Here is a 25,421-nt window from a genome sequence, read left to right on the forward strand (position 1 = left end):
AAAGGGAATTCCACTCTGCATTCTCCATAGATAAGCACGAACATATTGCATAATATATATATGCATATATACAATGTGTATACATATACACATTTATACCATATGATACAGAAACTTTATTTCTTTTCCACGAGGCATAAAAACGGAAGCTGAATGAAGATCCACTATGACCTAACTTAAAGAAACCTCAAGTTTCGAATAATCGATTCGAAAATCATAAAAAAAAAATTTCGAAGACCTGCGTCACAAGTAGTCTTAAAATTAATTTATTTTTCACGAAAGACAACTTTATATTGAAAATAGCTTTGTGGAACTTTTTCTTTTCATACTACATAGTTTTATTCTCAAACAATGTGCTGTTGTTCATTTTATGTTTTCTAGGTTATGTGCAAGCAAAGCGTAAGTCACGTGTCCCGTTACAAAATCTGGTCTTGATTTAATCCAGGGATTTAACCGTATTAATATTTCTCTTGCATAATGGGACTCGCTGATTAATAGGAGTTCACCTTTTCCATGCGTGGGTTCTATGGATGGAACAATGAAGGATCCGCTCTGAATTATATGCAACTTGGATGAACAACAGGACTCGGTGTAAGGATGTTGAAAGGTGTCCAATATACTTTGGGCTATAAATATAATATAAATATAATAAATATAAATATATATAATATATATATAATATATATAATATATAATATAATAAATATAAATCCACTTCCGGCCTAAAAATAGAAGCTTTGTGTAACTTGATATTTTTTTTTTTTTTTCATTTAATCTTCACCTTTTTCGGATTTACTCATTTTCATGCAACAAGCTGCTGGCAAGATACAATCTTGGGAGATCGTGTCACATCTTCTACCTCGGGCGTTGTTTTCCCTCTCCTTCTTGTAGGGGACGTACCGACGCCTATATAAGGCGTCGCGACGCTCACAGAACGCCACAACACCGACGCATCGCGACGCTACTAGTTGTCGGACTACTAAAGCCCCTTTGTCTATGGGAATACAAAAAATATATATATATATATATATATATACGTAACAAAAAAGTAAGAAAATAAAAAAATTATTTTGATTCACCCTTAATATTATGTAATTAAAAAAAAAGGATAAAATAAATAGTGATCTGAATTGATCTTGAGGATTTTTTAATACCTCGATCATACTGCTTTGTTTAATTAAGTTTATTTTTTTTACTTTATTATATTCATCCTTGCTTATCTGTTTGTTCTTATCAATTTCAGTAATCAAATTCGATACTACGATCAGGATCTGAAAATTTAGCTTTATCAGCCTCCGGTTATCGTTATCGTATACAGTACGAAAGGACGGTCCATAGTGAAGTGATTCTGTGTGCCAAAGTGTCTTCGTTAAGACTACAGGGCTTTTCAAAAACTATACCAAAGGTAAGTACCAAGTGTGCTAACTATTTGTGTGAATTCTAAAACTTTCTTATTTAAGGAAACTTCTTGCAATTTAATACATTAATTACATGTAGTTAGTTGACACTTGGCTCATAGTACTTTTTAATATAACTGTATCGGATAACTCAATATAGATAATAAAAAAAATGTTTCTTAAAAAATTCACACGTTCAATTTGCAAAAACATATGAGACAAAAATTCAGAAATTATTATTGTACCACTCGTTCGCTTGGAAGCTCCGCTAAGGGAGCAACAAGTTTCCAAGCATATGGCGTGCTGGCGAAATGAACAAGCGTCAAGTATATTATTAAGTTATTATACGAAATTAGATTGTAGAAGACGATCGAAATATTTTCTTATAGGGATAGATACACATATTTTGATTCAACTGATAGTCATTAATTAAACCTTATCGTTTAATCAATCAGATAGGATATTATACAGAAGAGAATTTTTTAATAATTAGAGATCCATAATGTAATTTACAATAATATAAGGCAGTTACGCGGCTGGTAGGAGAGGCGCGAAATTTAAAATAGAATTTGAGATATTTTCAAAAAATAATAAATCACTATAAAATCCCACGCGTTTTTTTTTATATGTGTGGTTGCTTCGACCTTTTGATTTTCATCGTTTTTGTTGTTTCTTCCTTAATTGAAACATTCAATAGCTGCGTGTCACGCACTAATTGATTTGCGCTTCAGCCGCCAATTTCATTCAATTAGTATCGGAATACTATGATGTGGGACGATCGCGTCACAATTTTCAAGCGTATCATTTCAAAGTTCTACAATTAAACCAGTATACGAGCTCATCCATGCACAAACCAACCACTGGTACACATATGAGGAGTATAATTATGAAAAGTTAATTTCCCGCTTTACACTTTTACTTCATCCTTATCGCTGCTGGACCACTTGAAAAGATCATTCAATATCCACGAGATTGATCTCATGGGAGTAATGAACCCTTATAGGGATGATAAATTGCAATCGTGTAAAATCTGTCTTACACACAGTGAATATGCATAGGTATAGATATAAAGATCAAAATATAAATTTAAAAAATCCCATTAAAAATTGCAGTAACATCGTATCCGCATTATTCAAGGTTTTTTAGTGACGTTTAACCTTATATGTAAACATCGATTAATGGTTCAGTAATACTTGGCGTGTCGTAATGTATCTAGGCGGTTGATAAAAAAATTTTTAATTTAACGAAAAACGATTGCATTATCATACACGGAAGTTATAATAGAAATATCATAGGCATGCGTACGAAAATAATTGTTCAATTTTTGTAATAATATTTCGACAAAAATTGTATGACGAAAAATCCTTGTTGCAGCCTATCTTTATTTTATTGTAAAATTTTATTCCTGTATATCTATAGCTATACGTATTGTCATTGTTTACAGCATGATTTTCTATACTGAAATCTGGAGCAAGGTCCGTCAGGAAAAGTCCTTGTACCAGAGTCCTTCTACGAATAATAGGATAAAATTCGTCCTACGCTCTAGGATACTTTCGAATTCATCTCGTGTGATCCTCTGTCTAGATACATAATGAAACCGCGTAATCCAATTAACGTACTGTAGTACAGAATCCCATATGGAATACATGGATGCGATACTGATAATGCGATTATCTACTCGATTCAGCCCTAGGATGTCATATAACGAACACGCAATTTCTAGATAGCGTAATGAGGATACTAAAAAAATACTTTCCGAATAATATTAATGATTGAAAAAACTACGATAAAATTTTTTTTTTTTGTATTAATTACAGATGTGGTATCTACTACCCCTACTGATGGCATTCCTAAGAACCGCCACTTCCCGCACGGAGCCACTTCTGGATATGTCGTCCCAGGGACACCGAAACGACTTGCCGTACTCATTCGAAAATCTTAACGGACCGAGTGATCTACACCCTTTAAATCTACCCGCCTCAATTCCAAAACCGGAAATTGATCTGGACAGATCAAATCAGCCGCACGAGTGGCTCGACTCGAAATTTCCATCGAGCGTTTCACGACTTGAAAAACTGGCAGCCCTGGAGGAATTGGGTGACAATCGATTTATAAATATCGGTGAGTTCACGTTACTACCAGAGCCCGAAATTGTGCATCCGCTTGAACCTATTTATTCTACACGAAAACTTAAGCTGGTATTAAAATTTTAAGGTAGGGAAGTTCGAATGAGCTAACGTCAATTTCAGCCTTAAACTGTCAGTTACGTCCAAATATGACGATTTTAGGTTGAAAAAGGTTTTAAACCTCATTTTCAATCTAGAAGACATATTTTCGATGCAGAAAATATTTATGACCCGAGACCCTAACTATAATGATTTCAATAAAATCTCGTATTTAAACACCCATATATATATATATATACACGAATTTTAACTAAACAATTATATTGCATAAGGCTGCTTAGGTCTGAATCTGTGTTTAATCATTTTTATTAAACTCAATATTAGCCTCCAAGTTCTGCCTACAGGATCGCGTAGGCTGAAACTAGAGTTACAATTCGATCAGCAAACCCAAAGAACGAGGGGGGGGGATGATGGCTTCATAACCTCAAACCGTTGCTAGATGTTCGAGTCGGGTCGGTGATTGAAATAGAAAATTAAAATTCCTTCGAAATATATCAGGGACTTATGGCGACAGGTGGTGAAATTGGTTTTGCTTGACAAATCGAGTATAATAAACGGTGATCTATGACATGGTGCTAGAAGCCAATATCAAAAGTGACTGATTAATCACTTTTTCATATAATTGACATTTATGAAAAATCGATATACCTAGTTACTAAATGCTGTAACTAGATTCGTGTAAAAATCCCTAGAACACGTGTAACCATATTTCGATTCAATTAACGTTTAATCTATACAATTTTTATTCTTTGCACGTTGTATGGGATTTGTGATAACAAAGTACCATTTGAACTAGTGTATTTGACTTATCGTTACACAGACACAAAAGTACCTATCGTGTCGATAAATAAGGGTAATAAGGGTCGCGTAACTATTCCTATGTGAATCCACCCTTGTAACATGGATGACAAGTGGATCAGGTATGTTAATGGATAACGAGAGGTATCTTATATATATAATTAAATACGAACTTCCGGGTCGGTATTATCATTATTATTGTTTTTGTTGCTATCATTATTATTTTTTATTTTCCGTATCGTTGCTATATCCAAGACGTCACAAAAAACGTAGAGACTTAGTAAACGCTCGGTTTTAAAAACGATTTTCTCCTTCTTCATTGGGGGATCCAATGGAATTAGGTAAATATCAATTGAAGATCTTATTGCTTATTTCTTATTGCTTATTTCTTATTATATTGCATTGTAGAATGGCCTTTAATGGCCCAAGTGTTATAAATGACTCCATGAACGCTCGGGAATGTAACTATAGACATTTAAAATGTTAAAACGTTGGGGTAAGAAAATTTTAACTAAGAAGGGTGGCTCCCCTTCGAGTCACCTAAAACGATAAATAAACTCGTGAAAAGCAGTTTCCCTGGATTATACGAGGTAATGCAGATCGGTGAATTTTGAAAAAAGCCAAGAGCTGCTCCCTAGCTACTTTTAGCATTTGACTTTCTTGATCGTACGTTAATCAGCAGGCAGGTATGGCGAAACTAATCGATCTGTAAAAATGATAGCGACAAGTTAGAATTTGTTGGATTTATTGAATTTTATTTTTTGTTCATTCTATTTACGGATCTGACGTTAATCAATGAACCTAGGTATAAATCCCAATTGGATTCGATTGCGTTGGACAAACAAGAAACTTATTTGTGCTTAATCAATTCTGTTTGTTTCTTTTTTCAATTCAGACTGATTAAAAAAAAACTGTGCTTTTTAAATTTTCCCGCCATTCGTACTTTTCGTAAATGCTTTATATTTCTTATATCATCTTCGTGTATGTCAGCTGGGTTATTCAGCTCAATCACACCATCCGAACAGTATATAAGGTGGATGGCCCAGACATCGTTATAACACTGTAGATTTTGCTATAGTCAAAGCACACACTGACGAATACTGGCACATTGTTGATGACTGGACCATCCACCCTATATACATATAGTATAAAATATTCGTAGAAATCACGTTCGAAATTTGTCATATCTTCTCTCGTCCAACTCCTATATCCTAGGGATTTTGTAGCTGCCTGGATTACACAAAGTGTCACTTGTAATCCTTCTGATATAACCTCAAAATCTTACAGGCCCCTTTGAAAACGTTTATACCAGTACTTTATACCATACTTGAAAAATAATCATATATGTACATACATACACGTGACGCTTGTATTTATTTTGGTAGAAAAGCTTTTTAGTATTTATTACGAATATTCAATTGGTTTCGGTTAATGCTAATTGTATATAGGTCTGGACGATTGGAAATAAAAGTATGGCTTTGAGTTATAGCTATTGATCACTTGGTAATAGCTACGTCACATCACAATAGCACCCAGTCCTAGAAATTTACTGTATATATATTCACACAAAAATATACGTACACTTTTGGCGACGCTATAAGTTGAAAATCTACGAGGAAATAAATACATTCGGTATAAAAAAGCTCTCGAGATGGTAATGGCGAAAATTAAATATTATTTCTAAATTCCCTGAATCATAATATCCTCTTACTAATTTTCAGATATTCTGTAAATAATGTATAGAGTGTCGTAACAGTAACGAACTTTTATGCTCTGACTAATGGTTTACTCTTACTTTGTTTATTATGAATTTTTGATGAATTACGTTTATAGGAAAGACGTATTTATTTTTTCTCTTTTTTCATACACTGTAGATATTATGCTTTTGGCATATGAAACTTTTATCTACATATTTTGTCTCGTTCTCAGGACGTCTCAGTATTCTTTTATTGAATGGAAGATCGACTGAAGTGAAGCTATTCGTTTCATTTATTATGGCAGAGCCAACTTCAGCTGATATATCTGTACTGAATAATTCTGTATAATATATATTTTATTCTTATATTATTTTTTTATCATACAACGTAAATCCTATGCTCTTGTTCACATGGACGATATTTCTTAGCCAAGGACACCGTGTGGTTGATCAATGCGAATCAATGGAAAAGCATTCGTTAAATTTGTGAAGAAAAAACATTTGTAATGGAAAATTTTTATTCGGCTTGCATTTAAAAGCTTTTGCTTGGATTAAAAGCTTTTTATTTTTTCACAGATCCAAAACAATGGAGCCTCTAACTAGCCAAACGTATTTTTACATAAAATTTTTGTAGGAAAATATAATTGTGCATGATTTTGCAGTTTAATGTATTATTTTTATACTTAAGCGTTTCAGTGGTTTTATGAAAAGCTACGTATTATTCAATCAGAATTATATTGTTTACCAACTGTTTAAAAAAAAATGTACAGGTGGAAATTTATGATTATTTTAAATTATATTAAAATTTGTCTCTTTATCTTTTCCAGAGTTTTGTCAGACCTATTTTATTTCTATTTTTGTTCTGTTAGACAGAATCCAGTAACACGATACGAACTTCAAAGTCCACTTTTTATTGTTCATCAATCTGCCACCTGCCAAGTCCGTGAACTATCCAACTTATCAGATTCATTCTCTGCATTGTACCTGCTTGTTCCCTATGGTGTGATTATTTACGAATAAATTTACTTAAATCATCGACAAGCGAGTTATAGGCGAATACTCGAAATTTGAAGTTGATGAGAAACTATCATGGAAATTGACTTGTCCCGAAGCGGAAGATTCCACGTGACATTGAGGGCTTATCAATAAATTGAATGGGCTTACGATTAATAAAATATGCTTTGTGATAATTATTAATAATTTTCTCACGATAATTTGTGTTAGGAAAAATATTATATTTTCATGAGATTTTTCTAATTTTATGAACTTTTTAGAATTTTAAGATTTTTGAATTTATGAAACAAAGAGTGGAGAATATCCTTCTAATGGATATAAATATGTATACGATTTATCAGAAAATCGATTCCAGAAAATCCAACTGCAATTGCGACTCGTGACAATTGGATTTTCACTTAATTTATCACGACAAGTATTCGTGCCACACACATAATTGCTTTCCGCCATTCGATTTGCCAAAGGTCCGATTAGTTCCGTCAGAGGAATCGATCAAGTTAGGCGAATGAAAATCGAAGGAGCTCTCAGCCATAACACGAATATTCGTGCAGAAATTTTGTACGATATTTCGCTGAAGTCACGGCATATCCAGTAGTATTTGCGGTTAACGTGTAACTTGAATAATTTCACGGTTGACTGAGTTCACGTTAGTTTTCCTTAATTGAACGCAACTGGTAGTCACATCGCGTGGGCCTTTTTAATCTCCATTCTCGTGTTATTAACATCTAAGCAAAAATATGCATGGCTTCCATAACCTTCCACATCTTCTTTTTACTTGCCACCCGCCAACTTTACGTCACTATGGACTACTGTATATATAATTTTCCCGCATTTATTCAAATTCCAAAAATGAACCTCCCGTATGTGTCACATTGCAAAATTACACTTTCAGCCTTATCCACGATCACGACGAAAAACAAGAATATTACGTCAAAAGGATTCATTATACTAAAAGCATGTCCCAACGTAATATTACAGACGAACAAGGCGAATCAAGGGAGGAAATGGAAGACACGGAATTCACACGTCTCTCTGGACTTCTGACAAAAATTCTCCAGGAGCCAGGTACTTGGGAGGCTCCGTTGATACTCGTAGAGGAACCTAACCTCTGGAACGATTCGGAGGACCGGAATGAGTCTGAGGATAAGTTTGAAAATGAACCGACCGTTTGGAAGAGATCACGTTACTATAGACGTTATCCATGGAAGAGACAAAATTCACGGTACATGATGTAATCATTATATGAAAATTTGACTTAAAATTTCTGACAACAAAAATATATATCGGTGTAATAGATACTTACGTAGAGCAGCTATATGATATATCTTCTCTTTTTTTCTCTTTCACTTAACATTTTTTTTCCATTCTCTTTTTCTTTTCCACCGGACATTTTTAGATCACGCAATAGCTACGATTACGATTCCTCGCGTTATTTATGCACGCCTACGAGGGAGGACGTTTTTCAACTACTTGTGGCACTTCACGACGCACGTCAGGGCAACAAGTCGCGAACCGTGAATTTCTGCAATCGACGCCGACCAGCTGGCGCCGTCTTCACGAACATTCGCTTCCTCGGTCGCAGGAAGTAATGGGAGCTTACGAGAAGGGAATAACTTTACGGAAGGAACAATGAAAACGACATAATAATAAGAATGGAACAATTAACGAAACGATATTTATGATTGGATAATCGACAATCGTGAAAATCGTTAGAAATGACATTTTCGAAGAGCGCGCAATTCAAACGTCTATGACTCACGTAGTCTGCGAGTTACGAGTCAAGAGAACGCTTTTGCGAATTGCAATTACAGATATATTTTAATGATTAATCGTTTCGAAAATTTATTTTTAATAACACACTATTTATTGACATATAGCATTTGGTATGTAATATCCTATTTTGCCAGGTAACAAAATATTCAAAAACATTTGTAACGTAATACTTAACGGTTTTTTGACTTTTGAAAATTTTTTTTTTCTGTATTACAAATCCTTTTAATTAGGTTGATCGCTAACAATACGCAAATTTGAACTGAATTGTTTTTCAAAATTATTACAGAAAAAATGACTCGGACCTCGCTCTTGCGATTACAAGTAAGTTAAAAATTCTTCGACTTGCTGTGTGAAAAGTTCGATTTAAAGAAAAAAAGAAAGAAGGAAAAGAAGAAAAACTAATCACAAAGCTACGTCGTACGAAGACTGTCAATGCATGCTAAACTTTTAACGAGGGTACTTAGAACGGAGATGTTAAAGAATAATGTCACGTCTCGATGTGTATGTTTGTCCCATATAACAAATCAAAGTGATTTAGAAGTCATGAAGAATTAGTTTTTTCAAAATCAATCACGTGTACACAGCGCCACGATTTTACCCGTGAGAATCAACTTAAGCAAAATTACTTTCCGACGTAATCCCATACAGACTTTTGGCAGCCATACAAATTTGAATCATACATAGAAATACCCTGAAGCAAACGAGGGCCTAATTAAACCTATATTGAAGTAACGTGTACTAGCAGTATTAAAATTAAAGAAGAAAAAAAACTAATAATGATAATAACATTAGCAACAATAAAAATCATTCATTCAAATTCATATTTATTGTCGATCACCATTTTTTATTCTTATGTACCATCGTGCTCCTACATGGCAAATACTTATAGGTGAATCTCCATTTCACGAAATCCACATCGTTCTTCATGAAGTATGGCAGTTCTACAGTGCGGCTGATCGATTCGAACGGTAGGTCTATTTAGGTAAGAGAAAAAAAAATGAGAAAAATCATGCCTGAAATGAAAGTTCACAAAACTGTTTTTTTTTGCGCACACAGCCAGGCGGTTTACCTAATACTTTTCCTTCCAAGAATCTACCACAAAATCGTCGTCCTCTTATGGCCAAATAACCCATAACACATCCTGGTGAATCGATAAGCTCAAATTCCTCGAAATGCAACCGCAGCATGCAGTAGCCTACGAATATTATTGATTGAGGAAATGAATTCTATTGGGATATTTATTTTTGTTTTTCCCTGTGAAAGGTCAGTGGGTATATTTCAATCTTACCGTGTTTTTTTAAAAAAACGTAACTGCAACTTAAATTCTTTGGCGAACGTGGTTCCAAACTGGGTGCCAATTCTATACCTTCTTTGCTACGACGTTCCAGGATGCATTCTGTATTTTCTTGCTGAGAATTATTGGTTTGATTCTCCTTGTGATAGTGGATGTCCTGCATTAGATTAATTGAGTAACCAAACGTGAAATGGTGGAATCCAAAAATTTTAGTAATTACGGTACACGAATTTACTATCAGAAACTTCTAGAGTTTATTTGCAAAAATGAATGTACATATACAAAATTTAAAATTTTTGAAGATGTACGTGAATTATTAAACTGATATGGTCACTCGATGACATTCCTTATAAATTCACCTGGCCTTGGCAGGAAATTTGTGTGAAGCCAACACGAAAGCCTCGACCGGATCCGGAAGAATCCGAAACAAAATACATATCCACTATGTTGCTTCTTGACGTATCGAATATAGCTGTGAGAAAATAAAAAATTTTTATAAGTTAAAGCGAGACGAAAACATGTTATAATAAAATATTGTATTTCCTACCTCGACTTCCTGCCAAGGATGTGCCACAGTATCTTCTGTTCTGCCCACTGAATGATACATAGTCCTTATAACAGCCCTTAGTATTTTCTAAATCAAAATCCAAAATCGCCAATTCCAATTGACAGTAACCAGGAGCTTTGTAGAATCTGGAATATTTATTTTAATAACAATATTTAATACTATTAATAGATTTGTTGTCATATGCAGATTTTTATAATACCTATAACACTTGTTGAGATTTTCAGGATAGTTTCTTGGATATTGCGGTGACGATATAGTCCCATCAATAACGTTGATACCTTCGCAATTGGCAGCTGGATAACTGATCCAACTGCCACTTACAGGAAATATTGGTATCACTTGTGAAATGAGACTGGAACTTCCGGTCGTCGAGCATTGTGCATTTCGCAGATAAACTGTCTTAGCTGCCACGGCCCAATTGAAGAAAACCAAAGCTTGACAACTGTTGAAAAATAAATTTTGATTCGTCTGACTTCCGGGATTTTGCAGAGGATGACGTCCGGTGGTTGGCAACGAGTAACTTGGTTTTTCATAAAAATATCCTGTCGATGATCTCTTCAATCTCGAATTTACTATCGTTCTGCTCTGTTCGATATCCTTGAGAGCTCTTGCGTAACTATTCGAACATGACTCTTGAATAACTTCGATCAAAAATCCGTTGAACTTTATTCGAGGATATCCCAAGTATTTCAAAGTAATTGTTTTCGTTGCGTAATTCGAAAATCTCGATACTATACTGGTGCTGCTCTTACAGCCACATACTCTTTGACCGTCTATATCCAAATACCCGTAAGCGCAAAACTGATCGTCCGAACCCAAATAAAAGAATTTGAAATTCAAACGCAACTGACACACATCTTGAGAATATTTTCGTATGGTGTATCGACACTCGTAACTTTTAGAGGAATAGGTCAACGCCGGAAATCCGGGACTCGTTAATAGAAACCTTTGAGACGAGTACACAGTATTACAGCACTCAGAACTTTGACCGTTAACATTTGTTCCTGTACTGGGATAATAATTCGTATTTACAATACCGATATTAGGATCGTAATTAGTATTGACAGTACCGGTACTAGGATAATAATTCGAATTTACGAATCCAGTATTTGGATTATAATTACTACCTACGCCAAAGTTCGTCCCTGGGTAATTAGAATTAACCCCAAAACTAAAGTCGAAATTATTATCAGGATTGAGATTTATAGATGGGTAATTACCAGAGACACCGAAATTTGTATTCACGTCAAAATTCGTGTTGGGATAATTAATTGTGGATGGTATGTAATTCGTACCTGTTGAACCAAAGTCTGTGTTAATCGTTGGATTCGGATTGGTGTTGAAATTAAAATTTGGTATTCCATATGTAGTACCGGGATTGTTATTGAAGTCAAAATTTGTATTCACACCGAAATTCGTATTGGGCACATTGTTAGCTAACGGGTCATAATTAGTATTCACATTACCAGTATTAAATCCTGTGTTGATATTGGGAAAATTTGGAGAAATATTTCCATTACAATTAACGCCACCTGTGCTGGGATTGTTATTCGCGTTAGGATAATTAATAGATGACGGAATGTAATAAGAATCCTTATTTATATTGACATTAGCTTCTCCGGGAGTACCGTAAACCGTGGCTGGTGTAATGTATTTCTGTCCGACCTTTGACCCTTCGTTAATCAATCTCGTTACACCGTCTATGCCGTTGTTGCTTGTCGAATTAACGCTGACTCTTGGAGATTGTCGAAACTCGGCCAAATTTCGATTTCCTGCGTTAACTAGCGTGGTAAACTTTGGTACGGTATTGAAATTTGGTAATAGAATTTCTGTAGGCGGCACCGTGACACTAGCCACATTACTGAGGGTCGAGAATGGAATAGTTTGAAAGATAACCGGTGGCGCTAGGCTCGAGGATGTTTTACCGGCAACTGAATCCGTTAAATTAGACGAGTTTTCGTCGATTTGATTTCGAATTTTTAGTGGCACAGTGGAACTTGGTGGTAAATACAAATACGATGTAATATGCGGTTTATGATTTTCTTGTGTACTAGCAAAATTTGCTGTTGTCTCAAATGGATTTTCCAATGGATTTTCATTCTCATGGATATTAAAGTGTTGGCAATTTTCATCGTGAAAATGATGTTGCTCGTATATTGGTAATTGGAAACTTTCAGATGGCTTCGCCACGACTAACGTAGGAAGATTGTGGGTCTTTGTAAATATCGAATTTTTCTTAATGTTTGAATCGGATGTTTGAATTTTTACAGGAATCTGATCAGCTCTTCCTCCCTCGATATCTTCAACGTTAAATTCGATATTCGGGCTGTACATCGAATACACATTTTCCTCTCCTATTTTAGGTGAAAGTTCCTCCCGTGCAAAATCATTAGTTAGACTTTCCTTAGTCGCAAAAATAAACTGAGTAGTTGATGCAGGAACATTAAGTGTTTCATTCTCATTGTCTGTATTAAATTGATGTTCTGCCGCTCCGTCCAAGGAAAAACTATTTTCCGATGTTGTACTAGATTCAGTGACTGATCTGGAAAAAAAATTCAAAATATCCACGTAAAAACGAAATTTCGAAATAAAGAAATTGCATGCATAGATAACATACCTGCTTCTTTTTGGATCTATTTTAACACTGGAACAGGGCAAGGTGGTTACCAAAATTTTAAAACCCCTTCCACCCCGTTCTTCGTCTGAATGAAAAACTAATCTCAGACTATTATTCAGCCCTTTAAATTGTCTTATTCCCACGACATTACCACATAGCACATCGTGATCCCCAACCTTGAGAAAATCCTTCTCACAATTTTCCGAGGGTTTTAAATTAAAGTCCAAATATTGCAAATGAAATTCTTGATCGCATTTTGAGAATTGACTACCACGTAGCTCATAAGTGCAATCCAGTTTAGCAGGATAATTTCCAGGATAATTAGGACTGCTTATGGAATACTGATAACCCGAGAATGAACCACCGCACTGTTTGTCAGTTTCATTCAAATTTGAGGACTCGACCTGTATACAGTTTCCATATTTCAGTATGAAAAATCCCATCAAAGCAAATATCTTCGTAAAATGCTCGTGGTGGCCCGTCATAGTCGCTCAGTAAAATTTCGAAAAAAAAAAATGTTCGCTTTACCCTAATACTATGCAACGTATTCTCACATCACACAATTTTTCACAGCACAAATATACTCCACTTTTTTTTAACGTTTATTTTTTTTACACAGTTTCGTCCTCGCTGCCAGATACACCCAAAACCCAAAGAAGACACAATGGTACTGGCATGCAGGATGCGTGAACAATTCTCTTATGAGACGGTTTGTTTGCCACTCTCAAATATTTCCAGATTTCACTTGAGGTGTATGTTTGAATAATGACAGTTGTAGAGGAAACTGGGCGCGCCAAAGGATGTGTAAAGAGATCGACTATTAAAAAAGATAAAAAAGGGGGAAAAAAGAGCCGCACCGAAATAGTGCCACGAGAATCGTGTAAAATCTGGGACACGTTTGGTGTGGCTTAAGATATGTAAAAAAATCATTGACGCATTTCTAAGAAAATTTGCCAATGAAAAGATATGGAAAACTTAACGGACAATATTCATTAGAACGTGAATATGTAAAGAATAAAAATTGTTCAATTTATTAAAATAATTATCATAACAACAACCCAATTAAAGTAACCTTGGAAGATTTTTAAAATTATTTAACAATCTATTAAATAACAGTAGTGACGCATTAATGATTTCATAATCAGAGTAATCAAAATAATCAAAAACATTGAAATTTAACAGCGTCACATGACATTACAATACAAATACTGATATATTTACAAATTGAGTATCGCTAATAAATGCACGTGAGTCGTGAAAAAGTGAAAGCGTTAGCCCTCGAATCTTCGAGTCCATCGACGAAAACGTAATTAATATCTATCTCGGCATTACGCAACGACCATTAACGGTTCGTGACATAATACAGATGCTTAGGATATATTCCGTAGATGGCAATTGTTCGGTGATCACTTTATTAAATAGAAATTTCATAACTTTGACGTTGTCACTTTTCTATCGAGCTGGGCATATATGATACCGGAAGGCTTGTCTACCGGAAGGTACACCTCTTTGTTTTCACCCTGTACGACTTTCTGGAATTTCGTTAGATCAATGTCGAAATAATGCTTGTTTGGCATCTTCATCTCGATGCTGTAAATCTGTGAATTAGAAAAATAAACATTTTAGATTTTTACCCCAAAAAATAAATATTCAAAAATAGCTGCATTGCTTTGTGTACAGGATTATTCAGTAGAAATGCAGCACCTGAAGTTAGCCCGTCGATTTGATTTCTGTGGTAGAATCATGTTCACGTGGCGCATTTTTACTGAATAACTCTGTATATGTATCGCTACGTCTCCGTATACAGGGTGAATCACGATTTAGGGATAAATTTTCAAATTTTTGTTAAATTCACAAAAAATCGAAAGTGATCATCAGACAGTGATATAAGCATGTAATAAAAATTATTTACCTGATCCACTTTATCCAGGACATTTTTCTCCGCCAAATAGAGTGTATTCTGAACGCTTGGTGAGTAAATGCCAGTTTCAGGTGGTCCAGCAAAATTTTCGAGTATACAATCTTTAACAGTTTGCCAGACCTGATCAAAATTTACTCCGGAAGCTGTGGAAAAGTCCCAGGAAGCCGTAACGACTGTGCTAAAGATCCTATCATTAGCATCCGGCAATGTCCTATACTCGTCCTGAATGAAATCAGTGAATGAACTCTGCGTGGTTTTAAGAACCCGAAGATCCTTGAGTCCGCCGCGGATCTTTGGCGACTCTAATAAATAAACGATACACAATATTATCGTGAATATAAAAATACTATGCATAGTAATCAGTAATACAAATAAACACTCACCGTTTCTTAATTGTGAAACTTGACAGTATCTAATGGCAGTAGGACTAAATACAAAAGCATGATTATGAGCTACTCCATTGACCTCGTGTCTAGACCAAGGATATTCTAAGACGTTCACGTTAACCTCCTCGACATGCTTATATGTATAAAGGAAATGGGCGCATAGAAGAATTCCAAATTCCTCAGGAGATTTTACACCATATTTCTTAGCTAGTAGATAAACAGTGTTTTTCTGACTATCTGTAGCGATAATATCCCTATTGTCACCCTCAAGATAATCTTTTTGCGAATTTAAACGCAAATGCGTGTCCACTTCGTATTCTCGGATATCATGATAAGCGCCATCTCTGTGCACATGAAGCAACTTCACGCTACTCTTTCCATAACCATAAGAGCCAAGTTCATACTTGTCCCTGTAAGATAAATACAACATATTTCATTAGTACGACCAATGAAAAAGTAAAAGCTAAAGAAGAAAAAAACTATAAAGATTAAATATCATATTTCATTAAAACTTTACGAATGAGGTCAGATACAGTTAAAATTCATCGTTCCAATGAAACACGATTATTTATTATCTACTTCTTTAAGAAATAGCATTTTTGTCTTCATTCCAATCTTTAATCTTCAACAAGATTAATTACAAATTATTCACTTGCTGTCGCGTAGTTTATAATTATCATGCGTCATAGGATACTTCCCCCTCCCGCGTTATACATTTTTGAAAAATACATTCTATACGAAAACTTTGCTCGAACAAATTTATAATCAAATCAAGTGTACCATTTTTCATTTCAAGGTATACCAACAATATATTTATAAGCACTGACGGCATGTTTTTTCTTGTCTAAAATATAACGAGGTTAAGACAGCCTCAATGACCTCTAATTATGTATCTTTTTGATGAACCATGCATAAGATATCGTGACTCAAAGTACAAAAGTGAAACGTGCAGATCCATCGGGCAACGTCGGAATTCCATCCAAACATTATACATAATTTTATTATTACACTTTGATTCGCTGCACTATCCGAATAATTTGTCACGTAATGATAGATTAAATAATATATACTGTAACGTTCCTTAGAGGTTAGCCCTAACTTCTTTATCAAGCTCCTTAACAGCGATGTCTACAAAGATTCAAAATTGAAGGAAATTTCGTATTCGTATGTCGTATTTAAATTGAATACGAATTTGCTTTAAAAGTCCTGCTGGACACCGCAAGATGGCGCAACAGCTTAACGCTACCTCCACCACACCTACCGTACCACCTGATTATATATAAGGACTAGAGACGCGTAAGAAGTCAGTGAAAATTTAGTCACGACAGATGGATGGATTAACCCTATTCACTGTAAGTGATCCAGAAAACAACAATTGGAAAATTATAATTAATTTCAGATAGGAAAGATGTCATCGAGATCATCCATTGTCCAGCTATAAAGAAAAGAAAAAGACCGCCTATCCTGGTACAATCCGTCTATATCATGGCGATAAACAGCAGATCCGACTGTACAGATTGCTAAGCAAGACTGTGGTGATAATAACTTCTATCCTTGATCTGTGGCAGGATTGCTCCAACGTCCTCCAGAATTAATGAGCGGGGATCATTATGCTCTTTCAATCGCATTGAATTATCAACCAGCAGAATCTACAGCTTATCCAATTCAATGTTATTTCAAGTTAGTCATTTTTTTTACCAACCTAAATACGACTCCTCTACACTGAGAAAAATGACGTTTTGCTATACGTCGTAAAATACCATAGTCTATCATAACAACCTAGTATAACACATCAAGCCAAAACACAGATTTGGCACTTTTTGTGCCCTAAATTGAAACCTCGTTTTATCCGTATACCGTTGGTTTACCTTGTTTATAAAGTACACAAAGGATATTTTACACATACTTTTGACAGATTAAAAATTTCGTTAGATGTTATCACCGGTTCAATATTTGTACTCCATGTATCAAATATTGGATCAATAATTAATGCGTAACGTTGTACGTTGATGGTGAAATATTAACAACTTATTTTTCTCGAACTTCAATATAGCGGTTCAAATTTATGCTACAATTCCTATAACCCTTGTACTGTGATTTCATTTTGGAATTTATTTTATCAGTTTTGACCAGATAGCTATAAGACCTTGTGCTAAGAATACACTCATCTATTATGATTTGTGATTTAATTTTGGTAATCTTGAGTCTATGCTGATACTATCATTGAAATGAATATTAATGAATCGTTCTGAGTCCATTTGACTCTTGCTTCAAATACCAGTCGGTATCCCGTATCGAACAATTATCGATGAATCATCTGCATATATGGCAATGTTCACTATCTATTATGACTAACCTCAAATAATGTCCATCTGTCAGAGTTTGTATACCAAAAATATATGAAAGACAATAACAACAATTAGCATTAATCCATAAATACTCATATGTGGTTCACAGAGTCTGTCTCACCCCTTAAGTGCCTTTATTTTTTATGAATAAAAATTTGCCTTATTATATAATCTTCCTTGAAAAACTAGCTTTACTTGCCATCTTGTATTTCTATCTGTTTCAGTAATCCTTCTAAGAAAGAGACCTACTTCATTCGCCATATGAAATAAAAGAATAAAATTTATTCTCTACCTTCCGTCGTCACGGCTCGCAATGGGATTAGGTTGGATGCCGTTTCTATAAAGAACCGGCTTTCCAAAGTCTATGTTCTTTCCCAGTGCGTCGTTATTCTTCATCAAGGAAAGTTTTCCTTCAGGAATAACATACAGAGAACTTGTCTTCCTGGAGTGATTCCTTCTGCTCATCAAGGACAGCGAACCGTCTGCCAGCGATCCCAGTTTACTCATTCTGAAAAATAACGAGTGTGTGAGTCTCAGTAAACTAAAAAGCTTTAACAGAGCTGATGAAACTTTGAAAAATCTCATTGGCCTAAGCTAACCTAACAGATTCGTTCATTCATTCATTCCAGACACGTCGAACTCGCCCAGCAACGAGGACAAAGTTCATCAGTCTACATCACGTACTATCGATTCACATATGAACATCGTACCAACTATTCAAGATATCAAACAACAACAAGTCTCAATTATATAGTAATTAAAGCAGTTACAAGTGGTTGAGTCAAGACAGCACGCGTCAGACTGACTTTTTTTTCTTATCGCGTTATCAGTGAAATTACTTCAGACGTATGAATTTTCAAAATTCATTTCTCCCCTAACGTACGATTCACATATAACTCGCTCGTGTTATTTATAGTCATATCCACACATTATCCCGTCATATCCATACGTCCAGGTATAACACGACAAGACTTATCTCGATTAATACATATAAACTCCGACTAATTAATCCAATTACGAAAACGCAGAATATTACTTCGTTAAATAGAAATTCGTGCAGCCTAAAATAATCCCATAGGAATCAGTCTCTAATCGTATTCCGATGATGTGTACCTGCATGTATGAAACTACCACCAAAAGTTAACATGGAATTGATTAGGCACCGATGTTGAACTACGATCGGACTTAGTACTTTGATGGCTGTACGTCATCGCGTTATAATAAGCATACATTCAAGCCAGGAAATCAATTTGAATTCAAGAGGCCAACCCCTTACGGTTTACAACGTACAAGAGTCCCTCGAATATGAAACTCATGACGTGAAGCAGTTTTATGAGTTAAACAAAAACAAACTAAATGTTCTCGTTAAAATTGTACTTGTCCACAAGTGAAATACATTTTTGAAGGGCCATGTTCTTATGACTTTTAAAGTAAATGTATTCCCTAGGCAAAATCTTTTACTCGTGGAACATGTATAAATATACACAAAAACTTACTTGAATCCTGTTAATAAATAATGCTCCGATGTCTTATATCTTGAATCTTGATTAATCAATGGTACAGCCTTTATGGTATGGTACAACCTTTAATGAGCTCGTTAGCTTGTGTGAGTTAAGTAAGAAGAAACCGTTAAAATTTGGAAGATGCTCCTTTATATAGTGGATCTTGACGGTTAGGACCACGTGGCTTAACCCCCACCTCTAGACTTGACCCGGCGAACTCCAACAGACGATAGATGATACTACTTGGTCAAAAAAAAAAAGAAAGTCGAGTTCAAAAGAAAGAATCGCAATCACGTTGATCCCCCATCCTGTCGGCATAAGCGAGTGCCATGACACATGATGTCTTCTGGTCCTATACGACCAACACATTTATTTATCAATCCCACCACTTCTTACATGATTTCCGTGTGTAGTCTATTACGATATTCATCGATAATTAGAAATGCCCCAAATAGAAAAAGGCTCTTGTAAAAAAGAAGTATAAAAATATCTTATCTAAACGATACACTTATCTGACCTGTGACTACTGCAGAAAATCTTCATGCTCTTCGCGGATACACACGCGTCGCGCCCCACTCGGACAACTCGTGAACAAAGTTAAGCGTGCGTTCACAACGGTGACTATAAAAGACATTTATCAAATGATTAACCTTAATGTGAAAACTAACCGTTGAAATGCAAATTTAAATTTGAAAAATGGCCGTTAAGAATTACACGTGACTTTCCTCTCAATATTGTTTTGTATAATCGAGGGGCGAGGGGTGTAAAATACGAGACTCAGCCTCATATAAAATAAAAACAATCGTATTAATAGCTTATTAATTTACGCCCGATAAATGAAAATACAAAGTTCAGATACTTGGGCACACGGCTTATTGATAACACTAATCGGTATCTATACTCTGTATGGAGAAGTCGATCGTACCAGTACCAGTTCTCACTAGTTCATAGTTCACACCCGTCACATGGTTCACATTTTTTTTATTCCTTTATTTCCATCTGGATACATCCAGACAATTCCTTGGACTGCAACCGGTACTTTGCAGTGTCTTTTCTAAAGATAAATATTCAACCTATACGTATAATTCAGTAACGTAACGTAATGCATTTCACATAGTGGATATACGTGCCGTTACCTACTGCTTCCATATTCATCTTACTCAATCAACTGATAAGACGTTATTCATGGAAACTTGAAAATTTACTAATAATTTAAATCAACAAAAACAGACTCTATGATCTCCCGAGAAACTCTTGACGCATTTTAGATATCTGAAAAAGAGAAAATTGTTGACCCTGATCTATCCAGATTCCTATTAAGACCCCCTACTGAAAGCACCACGTCTTTGGCTAACAATTTTACGTAATGTGTTATTTACTCATTTTTCCTTAATTTTTATTTGTAACTACGCTTCCTTATTAAATATACATATATATGTGTGTGTTTTGACTTTCAGTCTGTTTTTATGTGACAATTTACTGTTATTGTTAAATGCTAGTACACACGTTTCATAATCAGCTTGACGCGCTAATCAACGTGTTAACGAGTCTTGATTGTTTAGGAACTTCGAAAATGTTTACTTTTATCAGGAAAACTTTCTTAGGATTGTGCAACGTTAATGAGAGATTAATATTATTAACGTTGTCCGAGAGTCTTGAATCAAATATACGTAATTGGTAATTACGATTTGGATCAAGAATGTCATTACACGTTTGTTTAGGATAAATATTAAATTATGTACTGATGTCAATTAGTACTTGACAGGTTTTATACATAAAAAAACAACAGACTATCATTACTTTTAGTCGGGTTATAATTACTGCGATTTCATTATGGCAATTAAATATCGATATTTCGTAATAAATATTACGGGACAACCTTACTGATAATTCGAAAGATTATTCTTATCCGAACTAATTGCGCAAGTTACAATACATGCAATGATATTTTTCGGCACGTTATTTATCACTCTTTAAATTTGTACATTACAAAGTTATATCTACATAGACACGCCATAACGAATGTTCGGAAAATACGCAAAGAAATTAATTAAAAAAAATATCACGTTATTTTAATAAGTTTGAAAATCTCTTATACACTAATTGGATGCTGTTAAATAGAATATCCTGCGCAATGAGAAAAGTACAAACTGGGATTTCGAGCTTTCAGAGTCATGAACAATCAAACTCAATATCTTGCAAATAAAATTATACCGGGTATTCAAGCTAAACGTATGTGTGTGTATGTGCAGACATTTTTTTCCTCAAGAAAATTTAATCCAAACAAATACAAAATAATGGATATTGTATATGAACAGTGCTTGAATTTCATACTGAATGTTGTAATTGTTATAAATCAGTTGCGCTGTTATATGTACTTTATGTATTTGGGTACAAAATTACAATTAACATGCACGTGTTACATGTAATAGCGTGTTTGGCGAGAAGATACTGGATATACGTAACTATAATATTTGTTGTGTATAAAATTATAGCATACCCGATATATAATTGTTATTTTATTATAAGTTTACTGGGTATATTAACTATTTCTGTAATCTAACTATTTCGCTGTCGTATTATTCCCAATTCAAGGAATCGTGTAATTTCGCACGTTTCACATAACCAAGTATCATTCAAGAGAATCATCAAATGTCTCGTTCTGACACATATAACCCTTGACTGTCGATATTACGAAAATAAAAAAAATTACTTATCAAAATTTCGTGTTTCTCATTCTCAGTAATTATATTACTCAAGACCCCCAGCGAATGATTGTTTAATCAATTCCACGTAATAAGATTGCGGGGGTCAAATATCGTGTTATAACGATATATTATAATCTCTAGGGAGTTACAATTAAGTTATATAATATCCAGTTGTGAGCTTGTTCACTTCTGTTTATCAAATTGACTTAAAAATTATAATTTCACAAATAACTCCTCCAGATTCGCTTTGGAAGCATCGAGTAAAACATATATAGATATATAGACATACGCATACATATAGCATCATTCAGGAGTATTTTAATAACGTGAAGTTAGCCCGTTCATTCGATTTCTCTATTGTGGCCCACCGTAGCCCACTTCAGGTGGTGCAATACTTCCGAATAACCTTGTTGCCATATGAAACATATCGACATCAAGCATCGATAAAGGTAGGAAAAAGTGACAGATAAGGATCCAAAAAAACAAAATTACATTATCGATACTGTATTGTTTAGTCGAATTAGAATATGTTGTAGGATGTTTATTCTTTATTGGGGATAACAAAATGATGTTGGATCTTGAAAAGGATTACCCTGGTAAAACTGCCAAGATTTCACGACCCACGCCAGAATAGCGAGCCTCTTGTTATCCTCAGCGATTTATTGGCCAATTTCAGGAATCCTGCAAAGATTTTCCTTACTAGCAGGATAGGACAATATCCCTGGATTTACAAAAAATGGGGTTACGCGTGATTCTTTTAGTCCTGCATAGCAATCTACCTACGGTTGAAATTCCAACAAGTATTCACAAGGTAATAAAATATGTGAAATGTTCAGGATGACGTAGCTAACGTCCAGAAAATTTTCCATATTTCTCATTTTGTGATTATTTCTTGAAATTAAAAATCAGTTTTTGACTGGCCTGTCAGAGACAAACTGTAACATTCTAAACAGCCAAAATACCCCTACAGTGTCCCTTCATTGCTGTTTTAAATTTTGAATGTATAATGTTTTCACTCCACTTGTATAATTGCATCATTCTATTCTACCCTAAAGTCTTGTAAGACGCAACAAAGTAAATAAATTTAAATAAGACCTTGGCTCGCGAAATTAATTGAAAAAACTCCTATTGCGTTCTTACAATCACATTTAATTTCGCTGCGTAAATTCTTGCGGTAATTTCGTAAATAGCTATGTATATAACATCCCTATCACATTATTGCCAAATTGACTCTGTTATTAAATGTCTCGTAGAAAGTTGAGACACGGAAACAGAAATAATTGTATTGATTATAAAACAATATAGTTGATAATTTTTATATAAATTTCAAAATGACAATCAATGCACTGCGAGAAAACGTTCGACATTATTGCTAGAAATTGCATATTACAATTAATCAAACCAGCTATTGAACGATGAATCAACTTTTTTTGCGTTTCAATTGCTCTTTACAATTTGGATTGCAGAAAGCCTTTGAGTTATCAACTTGTAGTGCACAACAATATAAAAGCTCGTCATGTAAATGACAGCTGATCAGAACTACGTGTCGAGGATACGTAATCATATCGCTGAAAAATGCCAACTATATAAAAATATATCGTTGTTTTGCACGCGTACGGCACGTGTATTAATTCAAGTCGCGTTATCCAAATTGAATGACTACGTCGCCGTAATAATATGTTTACGAAGACAATATTTTGCACTACCTCTCTTTTCTCTCTTCTCTTTCTTTCCTCTCCTAAAAAATACATTTGAATTTTTCTCGAATTATAGAAGCGCATTGTTATTGCTTTTCCGTCGGTTTCATCAACTGATCGGTGTGAAACTGTCGAACTGCTTGGAAAACGGAATCGGAAAGGCGGAATGGTGAGAGGTTAACCAATCCGGATCGTTCCGTTCCTTATTTTAACACCCTGGTTCCCCATAGAGCAAATTCTTATTAATTAACGTGATTTAAGATAATAAATATTGTATAAAGTAACTTAATATTTCTACTGATTTTATATAATTTTGAATTAAATTTTGACACATACATCAAATTTATATAGAAGCTAAAATTAAAATTTCGTTCCATTTCCAATAAAATATGCTTCATGGGGAACCAAGGTACTCAAATTCGGAACGTAACAATCCTCATTGTTTAACTTCAATTAATTAATTGTAGCACATTAATACGTAAACATTAATTCTCTACTGATCCGGCTTTATTTATTCTTGCAAATCGAAGGTGAACAGAATTGCGCATGAAAGTCAAGATATGGATATTTAAATGAAAATAGAGTTAAAACTCTTGCAGTTGATAAGAATAAATGAATAATTAGACATATAATTTTTCGCAGATTAAAATAATAAATGTGATTCACACTGTCATTGCAGGATATGAATCATCTTTCCCTTTTTTCTTTCCTTTCCTTCCTTTAGAATAAAAAATTATGTCCGGTTTTATCGAAGATTCGATTGTAACATTATTACCGCTTTATTCGAATTGTGAATAGTTATCGGTGTTGTCAGCCAATGAATGTGAATGTGCAGTTTAAAAATTAGGTAACTGCTTCAAGGAAATGTTGGTGGCGTTCGTAAATGATCATGAATCTTAAAATAAATTGAGTGAATATGATACTGGATGATCTGCTTAAAAAAATGTTGATTTATTGCAAAACCGGATTTTTGATTTATAAAAATATACATCGTTTAAGAAACTGAAATGCTGATTATTTAAGAGACTGGTGAATATAGATACTAATTTCAATTTTGAAATAAATTGATTCATTTTAAAAACTGTCGCTGCCATTAAAAAGAGATAGATATACGTTTTAACAGGGAGAATTTTATCCACAAAAAATTTACAAGTTATGTGATGTAATTATGAAATATTCATTATACTTAGAAATTAACTGACTAATTCGTGACAAAAGTAATTAATTGAGGAATACTTTAACTTTAAGATAATAATTTTGTTGGGTTTAAATAGACATACTGCGGGATACTAAATTTGTTTACAGCGCTATGGGGCCTCTGTGTCTTGTCACGCACGTGCGTGTAGACCTAGTCAACATAAAATTACGAATATTATCGCATAACAAAAAAGTTGTACAGATATTAACAGTATCATGATCGAAACTGATAATGATAATCAATATTTAAAGATTAGATGATAATGAAAATGAAGGGGATAGAGGGTCGTATTCAATGTATTTTATAGATTAAATTTCT

The 25,421-nt window shown here is 34.4% G+C and overlaps 3 protein-coding genes and 1 long non-coding RNA gene across 7 annotated transcripts; 2 read left to right on the forward strand and 2 right to left on the reverse strand.

Annotated features, from left to right (window-relative positions):
* Positions 1-945: 945 nt before the first annotated feature.
* LOC107266173 lies at positions 946-9,685 on the forward strand. Its single transcript, XM_015736393.2, has 5 exons — positions 946-1,048; positions 1,244-1,405; positions 3,215-3,518; positions 8,070-8,313; positions 8,488-9,685. The coding sequence occupies exons 3-5, from the start codon at positions 3,215-3,217 to the stop codon at positions 8,678-8,680; spliced, it is 741 nt and encodes a 246-aa protein (XP_015591879.1). The 5' UTR covers positions 946-1,048; positions 1,244-1,405; the 3' UTR covers positions 8,681-9,685.
* Positions 9,672-14,205, reverse strand: LOC107266171. 4 transcript variants are annotated; one of them, XM_015736391.2, is made up of 8 exons: positions 13,344-14,205; positions 12,355-13,268; positions 10,926-12,258; positions 10,706-10,851; positions 10,518-10,630; positions 10,153-10,315; positions 9,934-10,059; positions 9,672-9,838 (listed from the first exon to the last, which is right to left on the reverse strand). In XM_015736391.2, exons 1-8 carry the CDS (start codon positions 13,826-13,828, stop codon positions 9,699-9,701), a joined length of 3,420 nt encoding a protein of 1,139 aa, XP_015591877.1. In that variant the 5' UTR covers positions 13,829-14,205; the 3' UTR covers positions 9,672-9,698. The 4 variants fall into 4 exon arrangements, with proteins under 4 accessions (XP_015591877.1, XP_024939196.1, XP_015591876.1 ...); XM_025083428.1 differs by having other exon boundaries at positions 10,926-12,021; positions 12,193-13,268; XM_015736390.2 differs by having other exon boundaries at positions 10,926-12,021; positions 12,100-13,268.
* Positions 14,206-14,351: 146 nt separating this feature from the next.
* Positions 14,352-19,646, reverse strand: LOC107266172 (uricase). The gene is made up of 5 exons (XM_015736392.2): positions 19,495-19,646; positions 18,291-18,506; positions 15,648-16,060; positions 15,256-15,566; positions 14,352-14,941 (listed from the first exon to the last, which is right to left on the reverse strand). Exons 2-5 carry the CDS (start codon positions 18,503-18,505, stop codon positions 14,771-14,773), a joined length of 1,110 nt encoding a protein of 369 aa, XP_015591878.1. The 5' UTR covers position 18,506; positions 19,495-19,646; the 3' UTR covers positions 14,352-14,770.
* LOC107266174 lies at positions 18,398-19,532 on the forward strand. The gene is made up of 2 exons (XR_001537354.2): positions 18,398-18,524; positions 18,628-19,532. It is a non-coding gene; the product is annotated as an uncharacterized LOC107266174 (long non-coding RNA).
* Positions 19,647-25,421: the final 5,775 nt, after the last annotated feature.

This window comes from Cephus cinctus, unplaced genomic scaffold (assembly GCF_000341935.2).
Source record: "Cephus cinctus unplaced genomic scaffold, Ccin1 Ccin1_scaffold0299, whole genome shotgun sequence".
Classification (NCBI taxonomy): domain Eukaryota; kingdom Metazoa; phylum Arthropoda; class Insecta; order Hymenoptera; family Cephidae; genus Cephus; species Cephus cinctus.